This window comes from Leptosomus discolor, chromosome 10 (genome assembly GCF_034619465.1).
Source record: "Leptosomus discolor isolate bLepDis1 chromosome 10, bLepDis1.hap2, whole genome shotgun sequence".
NCBI classification, from domain to species: domain Eukaryota; kingdom Metazoa; phylum Chordata; class Aves; order Leptosomiformes; family Leptosomidae; genus Leptosomus; species Leptosomus discolor.
Window position 1 is genome coordinate 2,860,357 of NC_141400.1, and position 13,960 is coordinate 2,874,316.

The 13,960-nt window shown below is 41.5% G+C and overlaps 1 protein-coding gene across 2 annotated transcripts in view; it reads left to right on the forward strand.

Annotated features, from left to right (window-relative positions):
* The window catches only part of FBXW11 (F-box and WD repeat domain containing 11), a 74,662-nt gene that overhangs the window by 37,300 nt on the left and 23,402 nt on the right, over positions 1–13,960 (forward strand). For both annotated transcript variants that reach the window (XM_086471244.1, XM_086471245.1), the window contains 3 exons: positions 2,746–2,808; positions 3,871–4,096; positions 12,989–13,175. In XM_086471244.1, coding sequence (XP_086327370.1) covers positions 2,746–2,808; positions 3,871–4,096; positions 12,989–13,175 — 476 coding nt within the window. The remainder of the gene's footprint in view (positions 1–2,745; positions 2,809–3,870; positions 4,097–12,988; positions 13,176–13,960) is intronic.

Below are 13,960 nucleotides of genomic sequence, written 5' to 3' on the forward strand. Positions count from 1 at the left end.
AATGAAGGGTTAAAACCCTCAAGTGCTAAAATGTAAGAAGACAATGTGGAGTGAGTTTAGGATGGGAAAAGAGAAAACACAACAAACACTTTAGTAGTGGGTACCATTAAGTGAACGCAGCTACCTACTTCCTGGTTAAATACATAAATGCAGTGTTAAATTTCCAGCCTAAAAATCAATCTGTAGTCTGTCCTCACATTCATGGCCCAGATGTTGAGAGGACGTGGAAGTATCTCTCACCAGCAGTACTGCCTGTGCCAGGCTGCTCATTTGCAGATCCAAGACACTGTCCTCTTAGCTAAGATATTCTCTGAAGGAAGGGGGGCGAGTGGGGCAGGAGAAATGCAGTCCTCCTACTCCTCCCTTCTATCAGTGGACATGCCAAGGATGTGGCATCTCCCTAAAGCCCGCTACCCAGGGCTTTTTTTTTTTGCCTAGGCAGCAACAGAGGCACAGAGAATTGAGTAGGTGTGCACCAAAGACAAAAAACTTGCTCTGCAGTCAATGGCCTCCTGTGGAAGTTTGGTCATTTTGTTGAAGTTTGTGTTCTTGCATGCTTTGTGTCACACCTCTGCTCTGCTGTAGCCTTAATAAATGCTCCTAGAATGAAAAAGCACAATATTTGGGAGATAGTTATTACCCTACATCCCAGGGAAAGTTAGCAATGATCTCGATGTTTCCCAATAAAGGAGCAGAAGAAAGCAATGGCAGAGTCTTGCCGTGACCTACTGAAGGAAAGCTAGGTTGGGGCTAGATTGGTATAAAGTGGCATTTCTGCTGAATATACTGACCCAAGCCATCCGTGTTTGATGTTTCAGTGAAAGTTCCTGTTCCGTGCTCGTAGCTCACAGGATCGATGCATTTATTTAGCCTTCAACTGCAAAAGGGGATGAGATGTTCCTTACTCATTTAAGGACATACTAATTGAAAACACTCTTAACAACATATATTCACTGTGATGAGTATTTCTACGCTTTCGAAGTTAAAATAAAATCAAATTCAAAAAACCTCTACATAATTCCCTGGAGTCATGCTTGCTTTCCAGGGTAGTTTTAACTGGTGTGGGCCAGTTGGGTACCAGTAAGTCTACGGCTGATTTGTGCTCCCTCTTGTGGCCCTTTGTGGTGCGAAAGCATCGTTTGCACGTCAGTGATAGTGCTGGTTATGAACAGCGTGTTGTTATGAATACCCGGAGTGGTCCTCAAGAGACTGTCATTTTGAAATGTGTCAAGTGTGGTTTACTTTTCCAGTGTTGCTGTTCCATGTATGTCCAGAAACACTGAATTATATGTATCTGTGGAGTAACACAACATCTTTACTGCCTTTGTCCGTTTGTGGATTCCCCGCTAGCCGTCTCCCGGGCTTGTATTTGTCGTTGTCATGTGTGTCATAACTAGACAGACTTGAGTCTTTCCATCACCCAGTGGATGTAGTTTTTACAATGCAATCTTTCATCCGTGTTTTTTCACACCTAACTGCAAGGCAGAAAACGGTTCAAGGTGAACTTCAGCCAGAGCAGCGTAGTCAGGCCGTGGGGGAAAGCTTGCCCAGAGGGAGAGGCAATACTGTTAGTTTTTCAGGTTTTCTGGTTTTGGTGTGGTACATCCCTTATGCAAGAAAGAGGAGGAGATGAAGCGGTGAATGCTTGTGAGGTGGAATTGTGTTTTGAATGGGGAGGGATGTAGTTGTGAAGGGGTTAATCCATCATCTGTGATGGCAAGAATAAAGGGATTGTGTGACTTACTCCATCATGTGTTGAGTGTGTTGTTCCTCTTTCTGCTGAGACAGCTGATAGAGGGGAAGAAGGCTGAAATAAATACAGACAATGTTTTAAGACATTCAGTTTTTCATGATAGCTCTCTGCCAGTTAGCTGGTGTCTCCTGGGCACCACGCTGGGCAGGACAGGGTTGGTGGGAAGCTAAATGAGCAGTAATTGCCTAGGCGTGGGGTACCAGTGAGTCGGTGGAAATAGATGGTAATTGTGGTATGGACAGCGAAGGGGAGCAGATAATTAAAAAACAAAAAGGGAAAAAATGAGTGAAAGATTTTGAAAAACTGAGGTAAGCTCCAAAAGGAACATTTGCAGCTGAATGTTTATAGAAATTCTCACATCCCTTGATCTTGAACAAAAGGGAAGAAAACAGTAGGGAGGAGCAGTTACGGTGTGGGGAGAGCACTGTAATTAAGTCGGGGTGAAGAAAGATGGTGACTGCCAAGGGTTATAGGACACAGACTGTGGCAGTGAATTACAGAGGCATTCTGCAGGGAGCGGTCCCTCCTCCTTGTGGTAAGCTAGAGCTGGGAAAAAAAAAAAAAATCATACTGTGTTGCATGCAAGTAGTGTATAGTGATTTTTTTTTTTCAACTAGATACAATTTAAGTTTGGCAGAAAGTGCTAGTTGATTACTTTGACAGGTTTAATTACTTCGGCTTGAGTAGGATGAAAGTGAATTTATTTCCCAGTGAGAAAAGCATTGAAAGGCTGCATGAAAACCTGTCAAAGGAAATTGAAGAGGGGCTGGGGAGTTATCTTTACAGTAAATGGAATTGATAAACATGTCAGTTAAAAGGGGAATTTATTTATACTACCCAGGTTTTGTAGCCAGAAGTCTTTAATAATTCCGTTCACTGGGAAAATGAATTTTATCTGTTCAATTGATTTGCTTTTTCATAATGCTTGTAGAGCAAGGAATTGCCGTAGAATAAAAAATTGAAGTTATAATTCTTTTTTTTTTTTTCCCTAGAACACGTCAGTAATGGAGGATCAGAATGAAGATGAGTCTCCAAAGAAAAATACCCTATGGCAGGTAGGACTAACATTCACATAGAAAGATAGATAGAGAGTTGGCATCATTATATATGTTCCTGCTTTTGAGCAACCAAATCTTGCGTCTGCATAATCATCCTTGTGTGTAGTTGACTGTATCGTGCTAAAATTAGCTCATTTTCAAGTGGTGAATAATACTTGAGAAATTACTAGATCTTCTCAGATTTTATAGTTTGTGCTGACCTTCAAAGGACAGTTCTGCATCAAAGGATATTTGGGAATACAGTCCAATCTTTCTGAGCACGTGACTGTTATTTAAAAGGAAAAATTCAATATCTTCACAAGGAGTTGCAACCAATTCGTTTTGAAGAAGTTTGGGAATATTTCAGAGAGCTGACAGTTGTTCCCCAGCAGCCCTCTTGGTCTCCTGAAGGGCTCAGAAGAGCCCAGCATCAATCTTTGGTTCTATTTACTAATTAGCAGTAAGTCCTGGGGTGGTGTTCTTGCAGCATCCTTATTTGTAGCTAAAGCTCCCGGGATTTTATTGATGTTTTTGTGTGGATGTCCCAAACGTTGACATGAGCTGATTTTCAAAAACAAGACAAGCCCTTGACATTGCGTAATGCTCAGTTATCTTTTATGGAGAAGTGGCTCAACACTGACACGAGGGTCTTGAATTTCTGTGTTAGAGTGTTAATACCCAACTTTGTCGCTGAACGTGTGTTGTTTTAACTGCTAGAACCTGCGTAGATCGTTTGTGGAGGCAGGCTGCAATGTGCAGCACAGGCCAGCTGCAATGTGCTGGTTTAATCTGGAAAGTTTCTTCTAAAAAGAATTAAGTTCTTTGCTGTTTGCATGGTAAGAGGTGTAAGGGAATTCAAGTCTTTCAGTGTAAGAAGTAACTTACAATTGTGGGCAAAGTCCTTTCATCGATGTTTATGAAAGATGAGATTTATATGGCGTAACTTGTAGCTTCAAGAATGTGTTTTTAAAATTTAGTTTTGTTATTTCTTTGTATCTCAGTACTCTTCCTTGAGACAGTTCTTACAAAGTCATTCCTACTGTTTGTATTTGAATACTGATATTCCTTTTCTATAAACAGATAAGTAATGGAACTTCATCTGTGATTGTCTCAAGAAAAAGACCATCGGAAGGAAACTACGAAAAGGAAAAAGACTTGTGTATTAAATATTTTGACCAGTGGTCTGAATCAGATCAAGTTGAATTTGTGGAACACCTTATTTCACGAATGTGTCACTATCAGCATGGACATATTAACTCGTACTTGAAGCCCATGTTACAACGGGACTTCATCACTGCGTTACCAGGTAAACTAATACTGATGTTACAAGAGGTGTGCATATAAATGCTTTGTTTTGTTTAATCCTTTGGCTGTATGCAAACTTTTCAGAATGTCCTCCAGATTTAGATTGTCTCCCATAAATGAAGTGATGCTTCTTAGCCAAAAGAAGGGCAGGAGGGTAGCTGAAGTCATTCACTTCTGTGATTAATTGAATTGGCCACTGGATGCCAGTGTTGTTCCGTGTAAAAGTAGTTTGAGAAGCATATCCTGAAGAATAGTTTGTGTTTAAATAGGAACCAAGTTGTTGCAGAAGTTCTATCTCGGCAAGCTCTTGTGTAAATTCCTTTTCCATATGAACCCCACAGGTGCAGACAAGACTGTAGAGGTATTTCATTTGTGAAGTCTTTATTAGATTTTAGTTTTGTTCTAAGTTTCCTAAATCTGAAATAAAACGCTGCCTGCTTAGATGAGTGTAGCTAGTTTGTCCGGTCAGTTTGGTCTTGTTACTGACTCAAGAGCTAAAGCACTTGTGGATTTTTTTGTGTAGTCCAGCCACAGTTCCTTCCTTCCGTTGCTCGGAACCTCTTCTGCCACTGACCAATGTAAACCTGTGTCAGTAGTTCAAATACGAAATCTGTTCTTAAACTTGCTATGTGCGTTGCTTCAAAAAATGTGGAGCAGTAATAACGAGGTATATAGAATCTCTAGCTTTCCATCTCCTGGTAAGTTGTATATATTTTTCCATTAATTTCTGGAAGGAATTGGTTGCCTGGAATTTTGCTGCTGGGAATGATTAATTTGATTTTTTTGAAAGGAAGAAGTGTGGACTTCGTTTCCAGAGTGGGAAATAAGTATGAAATAAGTGGTTAAACTGTTCTGTCTGCTGCTGTCAGTAAAACAGCACAGGTTCACACCTGCAGTGTGTAGTCTGTGGATGTTATCCCGAGAATGCCAGGACACAACAGTGAACACTGAGGGCGGCTGAGGAGGTGATACAAATCATAAGAGGTTGGAAACTGGTAACTTTTTGAGCACAGGGACTACTGGAGTAAAGTTCCTTTAAAGGCTGGCTGTACTCCAAGCTCTGAAGCTCCTGTAGCCCTTGGTGTGGTTAGGTGGTCTTCCCTGGTATCCGGGACAGGGTGCTGCTTGGATGGGACGTGTTTCTGGTCTCTGTAGTGCTGCTGCATTTTCACAAAACCTGGAGGAATTTGACTTTTGGAGGTGATGGGGAGATTTTGGCTGATCTTGAGTGTGGTTGAAATGGACTTCTTAGTAGTTGGAGCGGAATGAAGAACATGGGATTGGACCCAGGAAGTGACGTGGAATTCCGTACGTGCTCTGTTTTCTTAAAAAACAGGCGTAAAAATGTGAAAGAAGGCTATGAAAGGGAGGGAGCATCCTTTCCCCCCACACCATTTACACCATGTTTATATGTATAAATATATATTTATGTTTATGACTTTTGGTTTTTTAAGATTTAAATACTGGAAACTGTTCCCATACTCAGCCTTTCTTCAAGGTAACGTGGTGTGTGAAGAACATCTGTATGAATTTACTCAAGAACTTAATCTGACTGGTGGAAATCAATGCTGCATTGGACTAATACCACATTAAAAAGTAACAGTATAGTACTACCTTTTAAAAGATAGTTTCACTTGTCTTAAAGAAGTAAAATTCCTGTTTTAAACAGGGATGGTTTTTGCTCGCTACTGTCCCTACCGATTTTACACCTGTGAGAATGCAGGAAAAATGGGAAAAGTCTGTGATACCTGACTTCTCTTGGCTTTGGTAGAAAAAAGTGATAATACTGGTGTGTTTTTCTGTAAGTGGTGGCAAAATGTTTGGTTTGTTCTTACAAGTTGGGCTGTGGTTGGGCTCTTTACTGCTCATCACCATCGTGGAGTATGACTAATACTGTCTCAGCTATTCCAGGTCCCATTGACCGGAGTGGCTCGGAAGCCTGTACTCATTGTTTTTCCACATCTCTCAACAGTGTTTCCTCTAGCATGTCAAAAAAACCCTCTCAAAAGATAGTGGTGTATAATGGACAACATAATTGCAAGGATAACGTATGTCACCTCTGTGCTTTTGATTATTCTTTGAATTATCTTTAAGATGCTAATCTTAATATTCCTTGCATCGTGTCATCTGACTTGTGCCCTTTCCTAAAAACAAATTACAACTTTGACCCTTGAGCACTGCCTTGTCACCCTTGATTAGCAAAAAAAGTCCCTTCCATATTGGTTTTGTGTGTTAAAACTGTAAGAGAACTGTGTGCCATGTCAGGCAAGTAAAACTCTGCCAGGCTTCTTTTGGAATTTGTTTCTTAAATAATAAAAGCCTGTGCAGTTGCATGATCTAAGTGACTGTTTCATATCTGATGTTAGTCAGTTTTACAGACTTGACATCCCACATTTGGGTTCCATTTTCAGACAAAGTGATATTTACACATTGAGCTTTGCAATTGCTGTGGATTTTAATTGTTTTAATTTATTATTGAAATTCAACCAGACCTTCATCTGGTACCTCTAAGCAACAGCAGCTGTAATCTTTCACCGTTTCTATAAAACTGCAAAACCTCTTGTAGAGGCATAAGAGTTGGGTGTGATGTTTTTCTTTGAGAAGTGTACCAATAAATGCTAGATGCATTTTACTGAAGAAAATTGATAGGGTTTAGTACCTGTTTTAGAAACTGTTTATAAAACTAAATGGTCACTGTTTTTTAACGTGAAATAGGTATATGCAGCTATTTCAGGCCTTAATGTGTCCTAAACTTAGGCCTGCGTGTCATCTGAAATAATTATAGCGGGCCTAGCTAAGCGTCTGTGCTTTGGACCTGATCCTATTATGTTAATTTAAATATTAAGTACTTTATTTAACATTTTTTTAATGTGAACAATTCAAATATGTGCACTTTTGCAAGCAGTGAAAGTCTTCAGAGTAGACTTGGTGGCAGAGCATTTGCGTGTTTGCTCAGTATGCAACTTTCAAGGCTCGGTGTACTTGTAGAGGATGAGATTGCTGTATTTTAGCATCAGAAAACACCCGAGTTTCTGACTTCTTAAAAACCCATTTTTAACTGTGACCATTGTGACACCAAATTGTGAAAATTACGCATCTTAATAAAGGGCTTCTGTCTAGTAATTTGCAGTTGATCCTTAAAACTCAATGAAATATCGGCTTCAGAATGAACAGGCTGTGTGTTGTAAAAGTGAACAGTCCCAAACTGATGCACGTGTGTGTGTGTGATCGCTGCTGCGGAGATGCGGTAGCTGATGGCAGTTAGCTTTTATTGAAAACCTTGGGTTAGTTCAAGTAAACATTTAGGAGCGTTTGGTACTAGGATTACACCACCAGCAAGAGTCTGAAAAAACCTTGGGTTGGTGAAGTGAGTAAAAACAAGCTTGAGCACTTGTTACTTGGTTTTTGTCCCTCCAAACACTGGATCTGATAGTTCCGTAAAACATCCTCTGCAGACAGCAGTCAAGGCTAAATCTTTCTGAGAACACTCCTAACCTGTAGAAAACAGAAGTCATCTTAGAAAGGAAGAGTCTCCTTGTACTTTGAGTTTATTTAGAGAGTGGCTTTCCTTGGGAACCGTGCTCCAGGCCTATCTCTAGATGCTTGGTGTGTATGTTACAGTGAAAGGATTTTTGAAAATTGGGTTTTGAGAAGGACCTGGGTCTTAGCCTGGTACTTGCGAGTTCTGCACATGCCCCAGAAGGGCACCAAACGCGTTGGAATACCCAGTCCCGTTTGCATGCTGGAGCACCGTTCTCTGAAGTGGAGGAGAGCCTTTGGCTCGGGGTGCTGGGGCCAGCTCTCCAGCGACACGGTGGTTTTGTACCTCTCGTTGCCTGAGGAAAAGGCGTTAATGACTCCCGGTGCTTCAGCAGCGGTTTGCCAGCGCTTCGCCTTCGCTTTGAATCGTCCTGTCAACAGCCAGAAATGGCAGCATTGATCTCTCCAAGAAAGGCTTAGCTTTTGGATGAATTGGTGGTGGTACCTTGGTCTTCCAGGTTGCATTTCCAGACTTGAAGCATGAGAGGTGGCTTTGGATCCAGGTTTTCACAACTGTTTTTAGAGGATTGTTACCGCTCTTTCGAATGCGGTTGTGCGAGAGACGGTAGAATTGTAAAATGTTCCTGCTTTGTCGTGTGTCGTTGTTCTTGATCAGGTCAGTGCAACGGCGTTTAACGTGGAGAGCTGTCTTTTTGAGAAAGTGTTTCACGAGGAAAGAAACCTAAGAGCAGTTGAACGCAAGTTGATGAATACCCACATTGTATTACTTAGACATCACGTTCATTTCTAAATAGGACGTCGTAAAACCGTGGACTTCAACAATCCTATGTTTGCCTCATGCTAAAAGGTGTTAGCACAGAAAGCACGCCCTGGTATGTGCTGTCTGCTGTCATGATTGTGACCCAAAGACTTTTTTTGGTGGTCTCAAAAGTTATAATCTCAATCAGATTCTTCTGAAACCACTTGTTCTTACTTGCACAAAGGATTTGTAATGCAACATGGATTTCTAACAACGGAATATGCAGTATGCTGCATGTGAAACTCCTCAAGTGTTTGTGCTGGGTTCAAACCCACTTGCCTGCTATCGAAAAACAAGTGATGCACTGGTCCTGACTCTGAGGACTTGAGTCCACTCTCAAGCTGACCTGTTCAGTGTCTTCTGAAAGGTGATACAGGTCTGGTAGAATAGGGGGAGAAACCCAGAAAGAACAACCACCACAAAGCGCAGAACCAGGCACTTGTGGAGTTCAAAGGGTGCTTTGCAGTGTAGCCTTCTTGTTAGGTTGGTTATTAGTAACGTTGCAGCTCCTCAGAGTTCTTGTCTTGTCTTTCAGGGGAGGATAATTATTTAGTTCGTTGCCAGGAGATGGCAGTAACAGATAAACTTTTAAAACCATAGAATCGTTTCGGTTGGAAAAGACCTTTCACATCATCAAGTCCAGAACATTTTGTGCATGAGTATCACCTGACCGTCTTGTGTTTGCCTGTCACTTTCTCCCTTGAGAATTTTTTGTTCCGCATCTGACGTGTTCATCATCTTTACGTTCACAAATGGCTCAAACCTGTAAGCCAGGTGTTCGCAATACATTCAGTGCCAGCGTGGCTACTTTGTCCCATGACCTTCCTTTAAGTATGTGGTTGAAATAAGTGCAGAGTTATGGTTTGCTTAGTGCTCTTTGACAAAAAGAGTTGAAGTTTCCTTCATCTAAGGTGGTTGTGATGATTCCTTTACTAAATTATGCCAGTTAGGCAAAATTACATTTCTCAACTTTGGAATGAGAAGAGCAGAGGATGGGTACCTGTTCAGCGTTATCCTGTCGTTGCATCTTTACTAGAGGTAACTAGTGGTGTTTTGACCAAACTGTGCCCAAGGACAGCTGTTCCTTTAGCTGTACAGACAGTTTATTTGATGAACTCTGTATCATTCATTTGCTCGTTCACCTGCAGTCTTTCAGGTGCTTGAGGAAAGAATTTTGCACCTTAAAAGCACAGACTTTGGAAGCTTTGCCTGTCATCAGGGTATCTTACAGTACTGGCTTTTTTGGAACCCAGGCATAGCTGGAGTGTGGTTTTCTTCAAACAAAGGGGAACTAAGGTAATCTGAAAAGGTTTGCTTGGTGTGTGCCTCTGCTCCTTCTGCCACACCACAGCTGATTAAAAATGCCTTTCACATGGAAGGGACAGGACAGCATCCTTGTACCTCTGGGAGAGCTGGAAGCTGAAAGTCAGTGCAGTTATCATTCTGCCACATTTTGCAGAAATACTGTTGGCATCAGGGTGTTTTCCTCTCTTTTTTTAATAATTTCTGGGTCTGCTGGTTTAACTGTAACCTACTTTGGTGTTTACTCCTAGTTTCTTCTAACTTCTTCCAAACTTTGCAGTCATTCATTTTTATATTTAATTAGTAACCTTGAAACATAGTAGCCTGATATGGGTTAAACGGAATTATCAGTTTTGCCATTTCTTAGCGCTGTAGGCTTTTCTGTTGCCTAATGGTTTGACTAACTAGCCCTGTGTGAAATATAAATCCCTGAACTACGGCACACATGCTGGGCGGATAGTGAACGCACCCATCTAGCGCTCTGGGGAGGGAGGCTGATCTCAGCTCAGGAGTTGGATAGCGGCTATTGAAAGCAAAATGGTGCAGTGAAATGAAAATGGAAACACAGGAACCTCAGTGTACTGCTCTGCTGATAGAGGGTTTGCAGTTCTGGTGGTTAATTGCCATACCCTCTGCACTGTTTGCTTTGGGGGCTGCAGTGCCCTGTCTAGAAAATTCTTCCTCTTGCTCTTCGACATGTAATGTGCTCTGTGCTGGGAAGATATGTAGAGGGCTGCGTTGTGTGGTTACGGAGTTGCAGATGTGCCAGACAGTCCCTTGCTCTGTGCGCGCTGATTTTACGTTGCTGAACACGGCTGTTTTGTACTGAAGTCTAAACTGACTGTTAGGTCTGTTCCTGTTAAAACACGGTGTGTGCCCCGTTCACGTGTAACCTTCAAAATCAGAGCAGTGCTTACTCAGCAGACCTGTTTGTTTTCTTTATTTTTGTCTAACCGTATCCTCCTCCTTGCACAGTGAGTTAGTTTGTCTTCGTGATGCCCCAAGGATTCATTATTTTAAACTAACTCTTGAAAATGACATTGCAACGATTACATTTTTCTGGAAAAACCTTGAGAATTGTTACAAGTCGCATAACATCACAGTAAGACAAATATATCCTAAGTAAACAGTGGTTAGCATTGCAAAGTTGTTTTCTACTGGAAAGATTGGGATGCAGCAGACTGGAAGACGCTTTTACAATGCATTTAAATGCCCTGGTATTTTCTTCAAACTGCTGACGTAGGAGATGGCGCAGCTTAAAGCTGCGCTGAGCGATGGTGTTAGGAGAGAGTTTGCTGGTTTGGAGGGAGTCAGATTTGAGACCCACCAGTTGTTTGGACCTTGTTACTTTTCAGTTACTTGAATGTTGTTATGACTGGTATTGAAAAATTTATATAAACTCAGTTTACATTGTAGGAGCCTTCACCGTTCTTTAAAGCCTTTTGATAGTTCCCTAAATTGTGTAGAAGAAATGAGCAAATGCTCTCCAACTACATGTGTTGGTTTCTCCTTTCTATTGCTGTTCATTTTTTACGAAGGCCATGCCAAATTTAGCGTGCAGTGGAGGACTATATGAACACACATTCGTAATTCTTTAAAAAATTAACAGTAGTTTCTTTGATTTTTTCAGGACTATTTGAAGCCTAAAGTAGGCTGTCATGAGATAAAGTGGAAAATTAAAAAGGCCGTCATCTCCTGGTTTGAAAGATTTTTTTTTTTTTTTTTTTCATGCTTGGCCAACTGGCGTATGTTGTTCACGAAAATGAAGTTATTCTAGATCTTAGATTTAGTGGAGTTCTTGGGAAAGCAAAATTGCAGGTCCTTTGAAATAAGTGTCAGACTCACCAGTGATTTTTTTGTGGGACCAATGACGCTGTAGTTGGAATATGAACAAGAAAAGTTAGATTGCTGTTTTAAATCTAGTGCAGGTATACTATCCAAGTGGTTCCTGTGCGTGTACCTTTACTCAAATACAGTCACATTTCTGAATCTTAACGCCCTCAGCAGGAGACAAGATGTAGGCAAAGACCACAAGTAAATGCGTGCAGCGTTCCACCTGGCTTATGTCTTGGTAGGTCTGTGGTGGCAGCTTACTGTCTTCATCATCTTTTTTGGTGTGCTTATTCTTTCTGTCAGCTTCACCTTTAGTACCCAGTGCTTTTAGATAAGTATTAACTGATATTTATGAATAATGTGCTGCAGCATGTTGCCTACATAGACCTGGATCAAGGGGCAGGGCCCCAATTCTGGTATATCTGAACTTCTGCCGGCGTGTTGAGTGCATTTAATATGTAAATCCAGCCCTACCAGGATATAAAAGGATCAGAGGGGTTAATAAAATGCTTCTGGTGGCTAGGATCTTCACGATGAGGGCCGGTGTTTCCCCAGCACACTAGTGACTCTTGCTTGTTGGCCAATATACCTTATGCTGCAGGTGAAATTAGAGCATGAGAATTGCTCAGGTAGGTGTTGTTTCTGGGATCTCGAAGTACTGCCGAAGGCCCTTCGTTTGGAGTAATGTTGTTTTGACAGTCCAGTCAAAACCCAGTAAAGCTCGTGTTGTCAAATCGGCATATGCAGGCTGGGTCGCTGTAGAAGGGAAAGTGCCCCGAGGGAGGGAGAGCAGCAGATGCAGGAAAGGTGCGAAGATAATATCTGGTTTTATGGCTATTGGGAGATCTTTGTGAAGCTGAACTAAATTTACTTTGTGCTGGAAGTTACAGCGCAGAATTTACGGTGGCCGTGCATTTGGTGCTAGGAAGTTTTTGCAGAATCTTTGCTCGTGCTTCCACTGGGATGTCTGCCTTCGTTCCTGTGGAGTCCCATCTTCTGCTGAGTTGAATTATCTGTTGTTATACGTAAAGGAGTAGTAAAAGAATCAATATTTTAATTTCACATTACTGCCGCTTAGCAAAGCCTCTGCTTGAAGATGATTTTTCAGACCGTGTAGCCCGATGCACTATGTGCTCAAAAAGTTCCAGGACTCCGTACCCAGAAGAAGTAAAATGCTTTCTGCTGCGTGCGTACTACGCTGAATTTTGGGTTGTGCTCATTCTTCCTCTGGAAATGGGACAGTCCAGTGGGCAGACTAAGAAAGGAGTAGAATGTTAGAGATACTTCAGCGTACCTGGTTGGATGAATTTGTAACTGGTGCCTGTATGTGTGATGATTTAATTATCATGTCGCTCCAGGGCCTTAAAGCTGTGTTGGCTTTCTCTGAATGTATTGCAAAACTGTTCAGTAGTTTACGGTGAAGTGACTGATGTTTTGATTGCCTTTATTTCTTTGTAGAGCAAGGCTTAGATCACATAGCAGAAAACATCCTTTCCTATCTTGATGCCAGATCACTCTGTGCAGCAGAGCTGGTATGTAAGGAATGGCAGAGAGTCATCTCTGAGGGAATGCTATGGAAAAAATTGATTGAAAGAATGGTACGCACAGATCCGCTATGGAAGGGACTGTCAGAGAGAAGGGGTTGGTAAGTACCTTGACAATAACTAAATTCACCTTTTACAGTGTTCTCCTTTACAAGTTTCCCTAATCATGGGCTCTGCCAAAAAATCAGTGTATAGTAAATAGGTATCACAGAGGTGCTTCTCGCCGCTGGGGACTAGCGGGGTCAGCTATGGCGAAAGCTGTCAGCTCCTGTTTCTGCTTTGGCTTTGTCCCCTGTGCTTTTGTGCACCAGTGTCTTTCAGCACTTATTTTCTTGTGATAAGCCTGCAAATTTGTAATTTCTGTTTGGCAGGGAGAACTGACATGTAGAGTCAGCTCACAAAACCTAGCAGCAACATGTTTTGCAGGGCTTTTTCTCATGTGAAGCCTTTTCAAGTAAACTTTTTTTTTTGCTTAAAATGTGAAATAGCTGATTGAGCTGCAGAAGCTGCACTTAAAGAGAAACCATTTATGTCTGTGGCATTTCTGTCCTTTACGAGTGTCTGAAGAGATGAGGTGTCTGCTTTAGAAACCTGTTTTTCTGTGCTCTCTAGTGGCGTGCCTGAGAAAATGCAAGGCATATGGTAAAGAGCAAGAGGACGACACCCTGCTGGCTAAAAGCCTTATGAAGCAGTGAACCCTAATTTGGAAAATCACAAGGAAAACACCTGTTATAATTTTAGTCTTGGGCATTTTAAATACAGCTGCCAAATTGTAAATTCACAGGAGTTGTAATGGCAATACTTAAAAATTTGTGCAAGTGTTCTGTGAGACTATGTCATAAGGTTTTGTTCTGTGCAGATTTTGAATTCCTTTAAAGTTTGGATT